The sequence below is a fragment of the Rhinolophus hipposideros genome (genome assembly GCF_964194185.1).
Source record: "Rhinolophus hipposideros genome assembly, chromosome: 15".
NCBI classification, from domain to species: Eukaryota; Metazoa; Chordata; class Mammalia; order Chiroptera; family Rhinolophidae; genus Rhinolophus; species Rhinolophus hipposideros.
In genome coordinates this window covers 64540294-64554727 of record NC_138061.1, presented here as the reverse complement: position 1 = coordinate 64554727, position 14434 = coordinate 64540294, and the positions used below count along the sequence as shown (strand labels likewise).

The 14434-nt window shown below is 41.4% G+C and overlaps 1 protein-coding gene across 1 annotated transcript in view; it reads right to left on the bottom strand.

Moving 5' to 3' along the window:
* Positions 1 to 3065: 3065 nt before the first annotated feature.
* Positions 3066 to 14434, bottom strand: part of LOC308508112 (UPF0728 protein C10orf53) — a gene marked incomplete at both ends in the record, with an annotated part of 41588 nt that continues 30219 nt past the window's right edge. Inside the window, 2 exons of the mRNA XM_081074343.1 lie at positions 3066 to 3130; positions 3796 to 3915. Coding sequence (XP_080930469.1) covers positions 3066 to 3130; positions 3796 to 3915 — 185 coding nt within the window. The remainder of the gene's footprint in view (positions 3131 to 3795; positions 3916 to 14434) is intronic.

Here is a 14434-nt window from a genome sequence, read left to right as displayed (position 1 = left end):
TGTTAGTGAAATTACATAGATTTCAGGTATACAATTCTGTATTACATCGTCTATAAATCCCATTGTGTGTTCACCACCCAGAGTCAGTTCTCCTTCCATCACCATATGTTTGACCCCGTTTACCTTCATCTCCCACCCTCACCCCCCTTACCCTCTGGTAACCACTAAACTACTGTCTGGAAGCACAGAGACTTTTGCCTTCAGTCGGGAGCAAGCCGTGTTCCTGTTTCTCTGCAGGGAGACACGTGCAAGAAGACATAGGACAGAGGAAGAAGATGAGGACACATTTCTTTAGACTCAAAAAATGATTACGTTTCCAAAGAGAAAGCTGTTCTTAATCAATGACAGGGAAGGACTAGGTCATGGACAGAAGACCTCTAAGTCAAATTCTTGATTTTAAGTGTTTATTTGAAAAGTACCTCCCTAACCCCTCACACCCCACACACATGCAAAGTAACAATTGGTTACACCACTGAAAACATTTCCATATGGAAGACACCATAGTCCTGCAGGCCTCCTCCCTCCACCTACCCCACCCACTTCTCCACGCCTCCACCCAGAGGTAACGCTGTGGCTGTTTCCAGTAATGTTGACTCATGTGTCATTTAACTCTGATCTAAACTGGAACACAGTGGCATCTCCCACAAGATTTATGCACTTGGATTTTTCTTAGAATCTGTGTGCTATCTTGTCACACCTTGTCTTTCCGCTCTGGTCATGGCGGGCAGGAGAGCAGGTCCTGGTGGAGGTCGGGGGCTGCTCTGAGGGCACAAATACAGGCTGAGAGGGATACGTTGGAACTGAACTTACTCCACCAGATGCAGGCAAGAAAGCTTGCAATTTTAGTTTTCAGCAGGAAAAGTTTGGGCAGTGAAAGTAGGAGTCACTGTTCAAAGAGGAAGAAATTTCCTGACTTAAGATAGAATGCTTAGACAGTCAACAAACGTTTTAGTCCCATGGGAAGAAGCTCAATATAAAAATGGCAAGTTAAAAAAAACATTCCTAATTGGGTACATACAACATGATCCCAAATTGGTTACATCAATTACTGTATACAATGTCTGACAATTAAGTTCCTGAACTTGTTGCAATGATGTTGCTAACCATTTTTCATATCAGAGGGATTATTCATTATGAATTTGTACAAAAGGTTAACCAAATTTACTATTTGGAAGTGCTGAAAATGCTGCGTGAAAAAGTTAGACAATCTGAGCTTTTTGCCAATTCGTGACTCTTGCATGACGACAATGCACCAGCTCACACAGCACTGTCTGTGAGGGAGTTTTTAGCCAGTAAACAAATAACTGTATTGGAACACCCTCCCTACTCACCTGATCTGGCCCGCAAGGCGCTGGTGTCAGTGCATAGCTTCCCAAGGGAGTACTTCTAAGGTGACTGACTGCAGTGATATTTAGCAATGAGGTAGGTAGCACTTTTTCCAGTAGGAATTCACGAACTTAATTGTCAGACCTCGTGTGTTTGTCTCTTTATGAATATTCAGACATAAATAGAAGAAACCCAAATTAAAATATACCAAAATGTTATCAAATTTATACTTTATTCTTACCTAAATTTTTCCATTTTACTTTAATGAAAATGTATTTCTCTTGTAGGAGAATGTTGATATGAAAACAAAGATAGAATGCTACATCTGTAATAACTTACTGCTCTTGGAGAAAAGGGGACTAAATCTAGAGTTACTAAAAAAGATGGATAAAACCTGGCACCAGACACCAGAAGCAAGAATTTTTTTAGCCTCAGTTTCTCAGTGAGGATGACTAAATATTTCCAAACAGTCCTAAGTGATTAATAATCTGTGGATGAAATTGATTAGTGAAGTTTGGGCTGAAAATGAAAATTACATCCTGTTTCACCTTGTGTGACAAAGAACTTGTGCAAGTGGTTTCATGGAGTGCTGGACACGTTTCAGGTTCTGGGGTGCAGGAGGGTCTGAGGCTGCCTGGGGCAATCGAAAGGACAGCTTCCCAGGTGCCACGAAGCCACAGGGAGCAGGGGCGCCTCTGAAGGTCATGTATTCAGAGCCAGCAGCTACCTTGTGGAGGCTCTGAAAGTCCTTCTGTCAACATGTGCCCATCATCCTCTGTGCAGGAATCCATGTTTCTTCACAAAAGTGTGATGCCTTCCTACCACGACCTCACATGTAATGTCTTTAGATCTGTTGCTCCCCTCTTCTGTACTCTGTAGCTAGGAATATATACTACAGTGTGGTGCATGGAACTGAAAGGAAAAAGAGCGTCATTTTGACATGGCTGTTTTTTTACACTGACCGTAATGGAAATCCTTTCTTAACTCCATGGGGCTGTCTTTTCCTTCAGAGGGACAGGGGAGCCACTTTACCCTTCTGCCTTGGCCTCCTTTGGGTCTTCTTCAGAACAGCCTATTGGACTGGCTAATGCAAAAGAAGGCAGATAATTTTCTTGTTTTAAAGGAAAATAACTGAAGGTTTGACTGTAAGTAATTGTCTATTAGCATTTTAAGTATTATTCCTTGGGGAGTAAGAAATCAACCTGTAGGATTAGCCAGGTTTCAAAATACTTTTGGTATTCAGGTTTCCAGGTTTCAAAATTAACTTTTGGTTCAGATTTTCAAAGGCCACTGTTCTCTCTTCTGCCCACCCACCCTCTCCTGCCCATCTTTAATTTTACCTGTTCCTAGCTCTTCACTAAATATAGAATGAAATCTCAGATGCTTGTGGCAACTATGGATTATTAGTAACAGATGGAGTTTTGTTATTAGATTGCATTTTATTATTTCCTTCAGCTCAACATTTTATTATTTCCTTCAGCTCAACATGATATTGGAGGGCTCTCCCTATGGGTTGAGATTGAGAGATGCTGCAAGTGATGTCATTTTACTTTGTTGTGGGCCCTGTTTCCTTGCAGCCAGGTGAGAAACCTTATGCTGTGAAAGACAGGTTGATGTTTCCTCGTTCTGACTGGTAGAGCCCGGTGTCCCTGGCCCAAATGGCTTCTTTCGTTTGCATCACAGAATGGCTGAGGCAGCTGCTGTCCTGTTGACTTGAGATGCCTGTTCCCGCGAGGAGATCAGTAGGCATTTAGTATAGCTAACCTGGCCTCTTGGCACAGAGGGTCTAGTTTACCATCACCTCCTAGGGAAATAGATAGAAATAGATAGAAAATGTACAACTTAATGTCATATAAGACAGATATAAGACTTCCACTGGCAGAGTATTTTCAAAGTACACAGGCATGCTCATGGTTAACTAGCCTTTAATAGAGTATTAGTGGATTGCCAAAGCTTTTACTTCTGAGGAGAGTGAGATATGCCCAATGCCAGCATGCCAGCCCAGAAGCTCTCCAGGACAAAGAAATCCTTATACATTTCTGTTAATGCCATGCACTGCTGGCATGTCAACTATGTCTTAGCAAGCCTATCTAGAATAATCAAATGGAACAAAAACTGTTTTGAAGGCTACTAACAATAAAACGCATTATTAAAATTCAATTCCCCTCTTTCCCCAAAAACAACCCATTACCTCTAAATTCCCATCATGTCATTTGAAGTCTAGAGCTAAAATTTCATTTCCTTTGTGTCCCTTTTCTGTTCCCAGTGTTCTGGGAAGAAGCCATCAAGCACTTACATTGGGTGTGGTTTTGGATACGCTCATTCCCATGCCACAGAGCACAGGGCTGTGAGTAAGAATTTCAGACTCAGAAAGAAACCCATTTTGCATCTGGGCACGACACACTGACCACTTCAACTAGAAACTGAGGATGCTTCAGAGAAAGCAAAACACTGGTTGGAAGCATTTACCAAACTCCAAATCTTCAATGTTGCATTGGAAGACAATGTCTTCGTTCACCTTGAGTTCTACCACATTCCAGTCTTCTGTCTTCTCTAGAATGACCGTGTGTCCATCTTCAGCCAACACAGCTGGAAAAGATGGAGAGGGAAGTGGTGACACAGAGCAGACTTCAGATTAATCTGATACACAGACATCCTCATGGATAACAGCAGCTGGTCTGCCCTCCAGTTGTTGGGGGGCTGTAACTCAATTGTCCTGGTGGGCACTTACCTGGTGCTGGTCCCAATGTGCCCTTACCTGTGCTGAGAAGCACAGCCAGAGACCTGAGCATTCCAGGGTTGGTTGTGATTTGCCCCAGACCCATATGATCTGTGAAAATATGTGCTTTATCTAGGAAGAGTTTTTGAGCTTTTATTTTCATTTTATAGAGACAGTACTCAGTGTTAGAGGGGATTTGTGGAACTAATTTCTTATCCTGCTGATGGAAGTACAAATTGATCACCTTTCTGGAGGGCATTTTGGCAGTACATGCCAAAAACCTTTAAAGCCTCAAAAAAATTAGAATTAAAAAATGATTCTAATTTCTGGCCCAGGAACTTGCACTTATAAGAAAGTTTCCTAAGGAAAAAATCAGAAATATAGGCAGATTTTTGCAACAAGACACTTCATTCTGAAGTTTTATAATATCAAAGTAATGTGAATAATTTACACACCCAGTAATAAGGGGATGGTCAAGTAAATAGTGCTAAGCCCACATGATGAGACTTTATTTGGGTATTTCAAAAAATATGTATGAATTATTTAATAGCAAGAAAAACGTTTGTAACATAAGCAAAAATCAGCATGCATGCATATACATATATTCAATACTAATTAAAATATGTATATGTAATAGCATAAAAGAAGAAAATACTAAGTGGTTATCTGTAGTAGATTGGGAGAAACTTTTTTCTCTTTATTCTTTTATCATTTTCCAGATTTTCCATCATAATGAAAAAAATGTATTTTTTTAAAAACTAATAGACTAAACTTTTATTCTCATCTTTGGAATTTTCATTTTGGTTATCACTTACTCTTAATGGCTCCTTTCCTAGAGATCAGTTATGGAAAAATCATTAGATTTATTCTCTAATGGTGGAAATGCAAGAGTATCTGGGCTTAGGAGAAATGGTGTGCACTGAACAGCTTAGAGCTCTATTTTTCTCCAACATGCTACTCCCTAATTTCCTTGGTGTTAAAGTTGTGTGCTAAATCACCACCTTTGGCAGTTTTCATGCATCAGTGAGAATTTTGGTTAGGATGCAAAGAGAAATCGGATGGGGGTCATGTTTTTTAAAGTCTTAGCACTTCAACCAGTCTTATGCGGAGAAAAGCAGACAGTTATGTCAGTTAATTGTATTTAATTACAGAGACAATTGCTTTTTCAAAGTGTTGACATGTCCACTTCTTCACCTTTCAATCAGTTCAAGAACACCCAACCCCAACTGTGAACATTTTAATTGCATGATTTTAATTTCACTTCTAGAAAGGAACTTCAGAAAGTAACTCAGCGAGGATCTCCATTAATAAGATAGCACTCCTGGGGCACCCAGTGGAGGCTTTAACGGACCTTGTGTCAGCAAACGCCAATCTCCACAGAACACCCGCATCTTTTTCTTTGGCATATTTATGTTATTGTATCCTAGTTAAGTGTCTTGTTCTTAAACATCTTTGGAGGAAGGCACTCAGCTTGGACCAATGACTTGTTTAAAATGGAGCAGTTGACTCATTAGGAATGGCCAGTGGATCACCTATGAAGCATAAATCTCTACAGGCAGAGATTTTTTGGGATCATATACTCTCCTAGCAGGACCCTCTCAGGAGAGGAGAGGTGTAGCTAGAGAGGGAAAAGCCCCAGTGGGTAGTAGGTAGGAGGCAAATCAGCCCCCATGACCTTGGCTTTTCATTGTGTGAACATGTTCCTGTACTTCAATATGATAGGAAGAAATCAGGAACAAATCATCTTCTCCACTCTCACTTTATACCCCACCTCTGGGAGATAGGTGCTGTCCCTATCATACCAACACCCAACACCAACTCTCTAAGGCCTGGGGGTTCTGGAAAGAAGGAGGGCACAGGTTCAGTTTGGGGCTGGTCACTGTGTCTGCAGAGTAAGTGAGGAAGGGCTCCATAAGAGGAGACCCTGGGAAAGTGTGCACCCCGCAGCTGCCATGGCCTGTTTCCTCAGGGCCCAATCTGACCGAGCTTCATGGAGCATGTGAGTTTGGGATGTGTTTTGTGAGAACAGCAGCAGCCTTCCATGGCAAGGAGTATCTGAGAAACTGGATTTGATCCACCAAATACCCACCCTGTGGAAGTGGGGTGTGCTGAATAACGGGGATCTGCCTCATACCCGAGTGAGTGGAGCCCTATAGAAAGAAATTCTCTGAAGAGAGCAAATCCCTCCTCACTTTACCTTGTATATGGTGGCGAAGCACGGGCCCTCGGCGCCTTTCAGGGCATGCCTCCCTCACTGAAAACATCCCTCTGCCCCCAAGTGCCCAGTGTTAATAAATCTCATTGAATAAACAAGCTCATGATGGCACTGCGCACTTCCAATGACTTTTGGGACCCTGAGTGACCTAAGACTGATTTTTGTTAAAGCGATAAGCCACCTCAGAGTCTAGATCATATATCACCCTCAGGACAGCCGTTCCTTCTCATCAGTCCAGGATGTGTTGAGCCCAGTGGGTCGGGTGGCCAGTGCAGGCTTAAGGGATCAAACTTGAAGAAGCACCAGAATTCCTGCAGCTCATCCAAATGCCACTTCTCTACATGGAGGACCCATTTGTTCCTATGAGCTGCCATGGGGTTGTCTATTCAAAGAAAGGTCAGATAAATATACTCCATGCAACAAAGTCTTGCAAAGGCAGTGGTTAAACTCCAGCATAAATCAACCCGAAGCTGTAAGGCCACCCGCTGAACGCCTAACTCTTTGAAGTGGCACCTCATTCTTCAAGGGGGATCTGGGTAAACTAAAGGGACACGGAAAAGCCTCCCTTTTCTCAGTGCTGGCAGAACTGTGCACCATCTGCAAATGATGTAAATACTGGTGGTCAGGAAGTCAAGGCAAACAGAGAGACAAGCCATCCCCCCTTCTCTGCTTGGCAGATGCAATGCCAGTGACCACTGCTGTGTGCAGCTAGTGCACTGCTAGCATCTTAACTAAATACAGGTGGACTCCATGTTTATGGGCCAGTTTCAATTCCTTCTCATGCCCTTTCGCGGGTCATTTGGCAGACCTAAATACAGCAGGCAAGGAGCAGACCCTGGCCAGGAAAATTGTTCAGAACTTTTTGTTAAACATTAGTTAGTTTAGTTTCATCAGCACTGACACAAGAGTGGAGACATTATTGCTGAGCTATTATAATTTGCAGGTAATAAAGAAAGAACAAAAATGTTCTATCGCTTAAGGCATAGTAAGTTCAAGAAAGATCAAGCATATTTCCAAAGCCAGCAGGGCTTTAGGACATGATAAAGAGCTGTGATTTTTAAAGAAACACACAGAATTCAGACGCAGAGTTTACATATGAGAATCTGCAAATGGACCACTCTGCGTGCTGTGATCTCAGTGTTGCACCTGCAGTGGTAGGGGTGTGTGGGACAGGGAGGGCAGCGCCGACGCTCCCTACTTTGCTTTGTTAACACCCTGGCATTTGTCACCGGCCCTCAGTAAATGTTGGCTGGCAGTGTAATATGAATTATCATTCAGAAATATACAAAGCTAACTTTAAAAATCAACCACCCGCTGATACCTTGCAATACTCAAGTCTCCTTCAGCCATAAAAATTCTCCCCTTGATCTTCTCAAAATACTTCTCTCCTCCCCTACTGTGGAAAGAGCTGCCTGTGCTCATTGCTTCCTCATCTGTACCCCCTCCTTTACCTCCTGCAGTTGAAGCTCTCAGCCCACGGTCTCCTGAACCTGTCTGTGCTTTCAGAGGTGAGGAACCATCAGCATATTCAATGGCTCACCCAGTTCTCCCCCACCCCTCTTGGCAGATGGACGCACTGACTCATCTCCTTTTTTGCTTCTTTAAAATACTTCTGCTGGTACAAAGAAATATGTTATAAACTTCAACGTTTTTTTAGATTATAAGTGTCGTGTAGCCCCACAATTTTTAAGAAACCTTAAAAATTATCGAAAAGTACAAAAATATTTAAATTACCCATAATTCTTCCTCCTTCCCTCCCTCTGTGTTTTTCAATGGAAGTGGGATCATATGTACATGAAATTCAGAAACATACTTTATCCCTAACGCCCTGTCAATATACGTAGATCTGCTGCATTGCATTTCCTGTGATGGACGTACGGCAGTTTACTCAGTTATGCCTTTTTCTGCTTGTTTCTAATTTTTCACTGTCACCAAGAAAGTTTCAGGAAGTATTCATGGGCGTGCCTCCATGTACATATGCTGTGAGTACATATGTGTTTGTGTGTGTGTGTATATGTGTAAAATTGAGAAAATTGACCTTTCTGAGTCTCCATTTACTGGATTCTTCAGTATGTGGTTAAATTTTAACACACTGCCAAGATGCCTTCTAAAGTTACTGTGGGAACAGAGTCCCAGAGAGCAGTTTCCAGGCTCTCGGTCTTGCGTGGGGAAGTGCTGGCTCGGAGAGTGAATGACTGTAGACTGTGACTGCTTGGCCATCAGCTATAACCGGTTAGCCAATTGGCTACTGATGTAACTGCGGGGCTGGTTGATTGGTTGGTTGGTTGGCAGGCAGAGAAGTGAATGGGGACTGTGGATCGTGTGGCTACTACTATGTGTGTCTCGCCCAGCCGCCAGGGAGAATATAGTGGTATGACTCCCCCATCTTTGGCTCGTGGGTGTTCCTTTCTGGCCTCACCATATCCTGCGTTATTATGTGGGGGGCGGGACCAGAGGACCCGCAGGCCGCCCCACATGACAGTTATTGTGCCAATTTACCCTCCCATTGCAAGTCTTTGAGGACATTCTTTTTCTATGTTTTTGATCAACCATGAATTCATCTTTTTCTGAAGATCACTCCTGCTTACAGTTTCGTGCCCATCAGCCCTTTTCATCTTGACATTCTCATGTCACTTGCTGCCTGTGCCTCCAGGTTCTCTCCTACCTCTGCACCCTTTGGAGGGACCACTGTCGACGTCCTGCTGTCTGCTGGGTTCTGTCTTTCCTTGCTTCCTCCACAGTCTCATCTCCTGTCGTTCCAGCATTCAGCTCCATGTAGGTTCATTTAAACTAATATTTATTGGTCCTTAAGGTATACCAGGCACAGGCCCAGACACTGGGACACAGCAGAGAACAGAACAAACAAAAATCCCTACTCCCTTGAAGCCTACATCCCAGTAGGAGAAGGTAACAAGGTAAATAGGTGAAATATATGTTGTGTTAGATACTTATGAGCACTAGAAGAACTAAAAGAGGAGGGAGGGGAGGGAAGGAAGAAGGAGGCACAGGTGAGTGTTGGCATTTTCGATGGGGATGCCCAAGAAAGGCCTGTCTGTGCAGGTGACTTTTGAGAAAGGCCTGACGGCTGAGAGAGAGTGAGGAGTGAAGGCCGTTGCGGGAATCTGGAGAAAGAGCATTCCAGGTGGAGCAACTCTCAAGCCCTGAGGTGAAAGTGCACTAAGAGTGTTCAAGGTCAGTGAGGAGTCTGGTGTGGCTGGGGCTGAGTGAGTGAGGGGAGTAGTGATGGGAAGGAATGAAGTCAGGGGGGTCAGTAAGAGCCTGGAAGACTACTCCAAGTCTTTGGTTTTACCTTTAGTGATCTGGGAGTCACCAGAATGTTCTCAGACTCTCAGGCCATGCTCTGACTCAAGTGGCTTTGGGGGTTGAGAATGGACTTCAGGGGGCGAGGGTGGTCACAGGGAGCTAAGTGGGGAGGCCAGGGCCATGATCAGGCAGAAGATGATGGTAGCTTGGACAAAGAGGTGCAGAGTGGTGGTAGGAAGGTAAGTCATGGTTGGATTCTGTCTGGATGCTTTGAAGATAGAAACGACAAGATGTTCTGAAGCCTAAATGGGAGTATGAGGGAGAGAGAGGAGAGAGAGATGCCTTCAAGATTTTTGGCCTGAGTAACTGAAAGAATGGAGCTACTATGAATCGAGATGGAAAGAATGCAGGAGGGGCTGTGTAGGGGTGAGTATTAGGAGGCCAGTTAAAAAATTTTGGATGTATTAGTCTGAAGTGCCTACTACATATCCCAATGACAATGAGAGGTCCTGATTGGAGATATAAATTTGTGAGTCATCAGCATATAGATGTCATTTAAAGTCATAACTACTTCTGACTTAAATCTGCCTGAAATACAGAATGTAATTTCTAACCTTTTAATATTTCTTAATAATTCATTCTCTCCCATTTTTCCTCCCCAAATCTTTTCCTTCAGAATTGGTTTCTTAAGAACTTCCTTGATCTCATCATTCTTTAGCTCAAGGAACACGGGCTTCCTTTTGCCAAGGGTAAAACAGACCTGACTCTCTTATTGCACACCTTCCTCTAGGCAGATCCACTGCTTGCTTCTCACCAACATGCCCCAAGCTACTCTGTCCTCTTCTTCTTAGTGACCCCCCTCCCAGAATAATAAGAACCAGTGCTCACTGAGCACTTACTACAGGCAAGTATGGTGTTCATGACTCTACATGCATTTTCTCATTGGAATTTCACATCAGTAAGTGAAGTGAAATTCACTTCACTTTGGAAAATCCCTATCAGTAGGATAAGGATTTTCTCCCATTTTACCAATAAGTAAATGGAGACTCAGAAAGGTAAAATAAGTTGATTTTGACTTTGGCCACACAGCTATTAAAAGGTGGAGAGCAGTTCAAACCTAGGTCGGTTGGACCTCAGAGCCTTGTCTCTGGCAACAATGCAAGCAGGAGACAAATGAGCAGGGAGAGGTAACCAGCAGAGCCAACAGGATTTATGTACAAACAAGATGTACAAACTTTCCCCCTAATACTTGTAAATTATAACAAATGTTCTTTCAAGCATTCTGCTTTAATATAATTCTTGGTATGTAAACAATCTAATTGAACTCTATACAATCAGGTTGATTATGACAGCAGGAAGAAACACAATTAAAAATTGTCTGCAGACATCAGCAAAATGGCAGAGTAGGAAGCTCCAAACTCTCATTCACCCACAGAAACATAAAAAGACACACACACACACACACACAAAACAAACAAACAAACAAACAAACAAACAAACAAAAAATCAACCAGCAACTGTGACAACCAACTTTCTCAGAACTTTGGAAAATAGTAAAAGGTGGCAAACAAGTGAATGCTAAATCATGTAAAAGGCAACTTTAAACTGGTAAGAAAGCATTGTGACATCTTTGCTTTTGCCACCCCCACTCCCCTCCGTCCCTGGCTTGGTGGCAGTCTTGAAGATAGCAGCCCTTGTTTCCAGAGGGAGCACAGCAGACCTTAATTGCAAATTCTTGTATTTGTCAGTTCTAACCTGTCTGGGGGCTACCTAAAGGATTGACACAAGGCGCTAGTCTTTGTTTCACCTAACTTGGAACTCACACAGGGTGTAAAATCTGTGGGCAGTGCTCAAAAACACTGTAAAGCAAATGAAAAATTTATAGCTGTCTGAGCAAAAGGTTATTGAGACATCCAATAAATTTCATATAAAGCCTGAAAGGAGAAGCTGGGGAGAGAGTTTCTTGGGGAAATTAGAACATTTAAAAGTACTCATGTAGACTAGAAAATTAGAAAGCTAAGTGCATGCCCAGAATAGGATGCATGCTCAGAAAAGACCTGGGAAGATCCTAAGCTCTCACCACTGGTTAATCTACAGGCACAGTGAAAGTAGGAAGTAAAAGCTGAGGTATTGTAAATTGTCTGGATAACTGTTAAAGGAGTGCCTCAACATAGAGCAAATACATAAAGAATGGTGAGGGTTTTTGTTTTATTTTAAAGCTACTGGCATTCATGGAAATCTCTGTCGAAATACTGGCTGAACATGAGCTAAGAACAGCAAATCCTGGGAAATGGGGAGAATCTGATTTTTAGAGTTACCAACTTATAACATGTGAATATCCAGTTTTTAACAACAACAACAACAAAAATTAAAAAGCATTCAGAGAAACAGGGAAATAGTAGACATTCAAAGGAAAATAATAAATTCACAAAAACTGTCACTGAGGAAATTCAGACATTAGACTTAATTTAAATTAACTATCTTAAAATGGTAAAAAGCAAAAGGAAACCATGGACAAACAATGAAAAGAAACCAGGGAAATAATGTATGAACAAAATGAGAATATCAATAAAAAGAGAAATTCTAAAAAGAAACCAAATAGAAATTCTGAAGTTCAAAAATACAATACACTAGTCCTCCCTTATCCATGGGGGATACATTCCAAGACCCCCAGTAGATGCCTGAAACTGCGGATGGTACCAAACCTTATATGTACCATGTTTTTTTCCCTATATGTAAACACCAATGATAAAATTTAATTTATGAATTAGGCACAGTAAGAGATTAACAAAAATGCTTAATAATAAAATAGAACAACTATAATAATAGACTATAATAAAAGTTATGTGAGTGTGATCACTCATTTCAGGGGATACCTTGCTGAAGTCTTCGTATAGGCTCAATGCTTTTTGGTGCAACAGTTGCTATCAATTGGAACACGTTTTTTGTTCCTGTCTTTCACCCACAAATTTAATTTCCCATCTTGACTAAGTACTTATTATGCACTGTGATTGTAACTTTTGTGCAACAGCAAAATTAGCACAAATTTCTTTTCCCTTTTTCTCAATTTCACAGATAGAAGATTTATTTTTACCATAGATCTTAGCAACCTCAGCATATGATTTTCTTCCTTCCTTATTATGTTGAGAGCTTTCACCTTTTTACTTAAAGGAAGTACTTTATGGCTTCTCTTCGGCATATCTGGGGTGCTAGCATCACTACTCTTGCACTTTGGGGTCATTATTAAGTAAAATAAGGGTTACTTGAAAACAAGCACTGCAATGCCATAACAGTTGATCTGATAGCTGAGGCAGCTATTAAGTGACTAACAGTTGGGTAATATATACAGTGTGGATACACTGGACAAAGGTGTGATTCACATCTGGATGGGATTGGAACAGGGTTGCAGGAAATTTCACCATACTACTCAGAACAGTGCTCAATTTAAAACTTATGAATTGTTTATTGAACTTTTTATTTCTGGAATTTTCCATTTAATTTTTTTTGAACTGTAGTTGACCACAGATAAAAGGGGACTACTATAACTGAAAAGAAAAATTCACTAGAGAGATTCAGCAATATATTTGAGCATGTAGAAGAAAGAACCAGTAAACCTGAAGACAGGACAATTGAAATTATTGAGTCCAAGAAACAGAAAGAACAAAGGATAAAGAAAAGTAAGTGAACAGAGCCTAAAGAACCTGTGGGACATAATTACACATACCAACATACACACAATGGAAATCTCAGAATGAGAAAAGAGGAAGGGGACAGGTTGAAAACTCCCCAAATTTCATGAAAGATGTAAAAATACATATTCAAGAAGCTCAACTAACTGCAACAGGGATTGATTTAAAGAAATCCACACTGAGATGCATTATAGTCAAATTATCAAAAGACAAAGACGAAGAAAGAATCTTGAAAGGAGCAAAAGAAAAGTGACTTGTCATGTATAAGATTAACAGCTCAGTGATTTCTCATCAGAAACCATTAAGGCCAGAAGACAGCAGAATGACATATTTAAAGTACTGAAAGAAAAAACTTGTGTTGGTCAGAGTTCTCCAGAGAAATAGAACCAACAGGTTATATATAGACAGAGAAAGAAAGAGAAAAAGAGATTTATTTTAAGGAATTGGCTCATATAATTGTGAGGGCTGATAAATCTGAAGTCTGAAGGAATGGCAATACAGGTAAGAGTTTGTATTGTGAATGATTCTGAATCCCACCAGTCAGGCAGGCTAGAGACATAGGCAGTGGTTCTATGTTGCAGTCTTGAGGAGAATTTCTTCTTATTTGGGCAAACTCAGTCTTTTCTCTTAAGGCCTTCAACGCATTGTGGAGGGTAATCTGCTTTATGTAAAGTCTACTGATTGTAAGTGTTAATCACATTTGAAAAATACCCTTACAGCAACATCTAGACTTTTGTTTGATCAAATAATTAGGAACCATAGCCTACCCGAGAGTTGACACAAAAAACTAACCACCACAATTGTCAATCATGAATTGTATGTATGTCAAAATTGCCCTTCAAGAATGAAGGAAAATTTAAGACATTTCCAGATAAATAAAAGATGACAGAATTTGTTGCTAATAGGAGATTCAGTCAAGATGGTGGAGTAGGTAAATATTGTGCATATGTCCTTTCACCACCATATCAAAATTACAACTAAACTACAAAACAACCTGATCACTAAGAATTGCCTGAAATCTAGCTAAACCACAGCCTTACAACTAAGGATATAAAGAAGGAGCCACCCTGAGACTGGTGAAGGGGTAGAGACATAGAATGGGCTGGTCCCACATGTGTGGGTGACCATTAAAATTTGGGAGGGATATCTTGGCTGTGTAGGTCCACCCTAGAGGAGCAAGGAGTCCCAGCCGCACACAAGGCTCCCCAGCCCAGGGTTCCA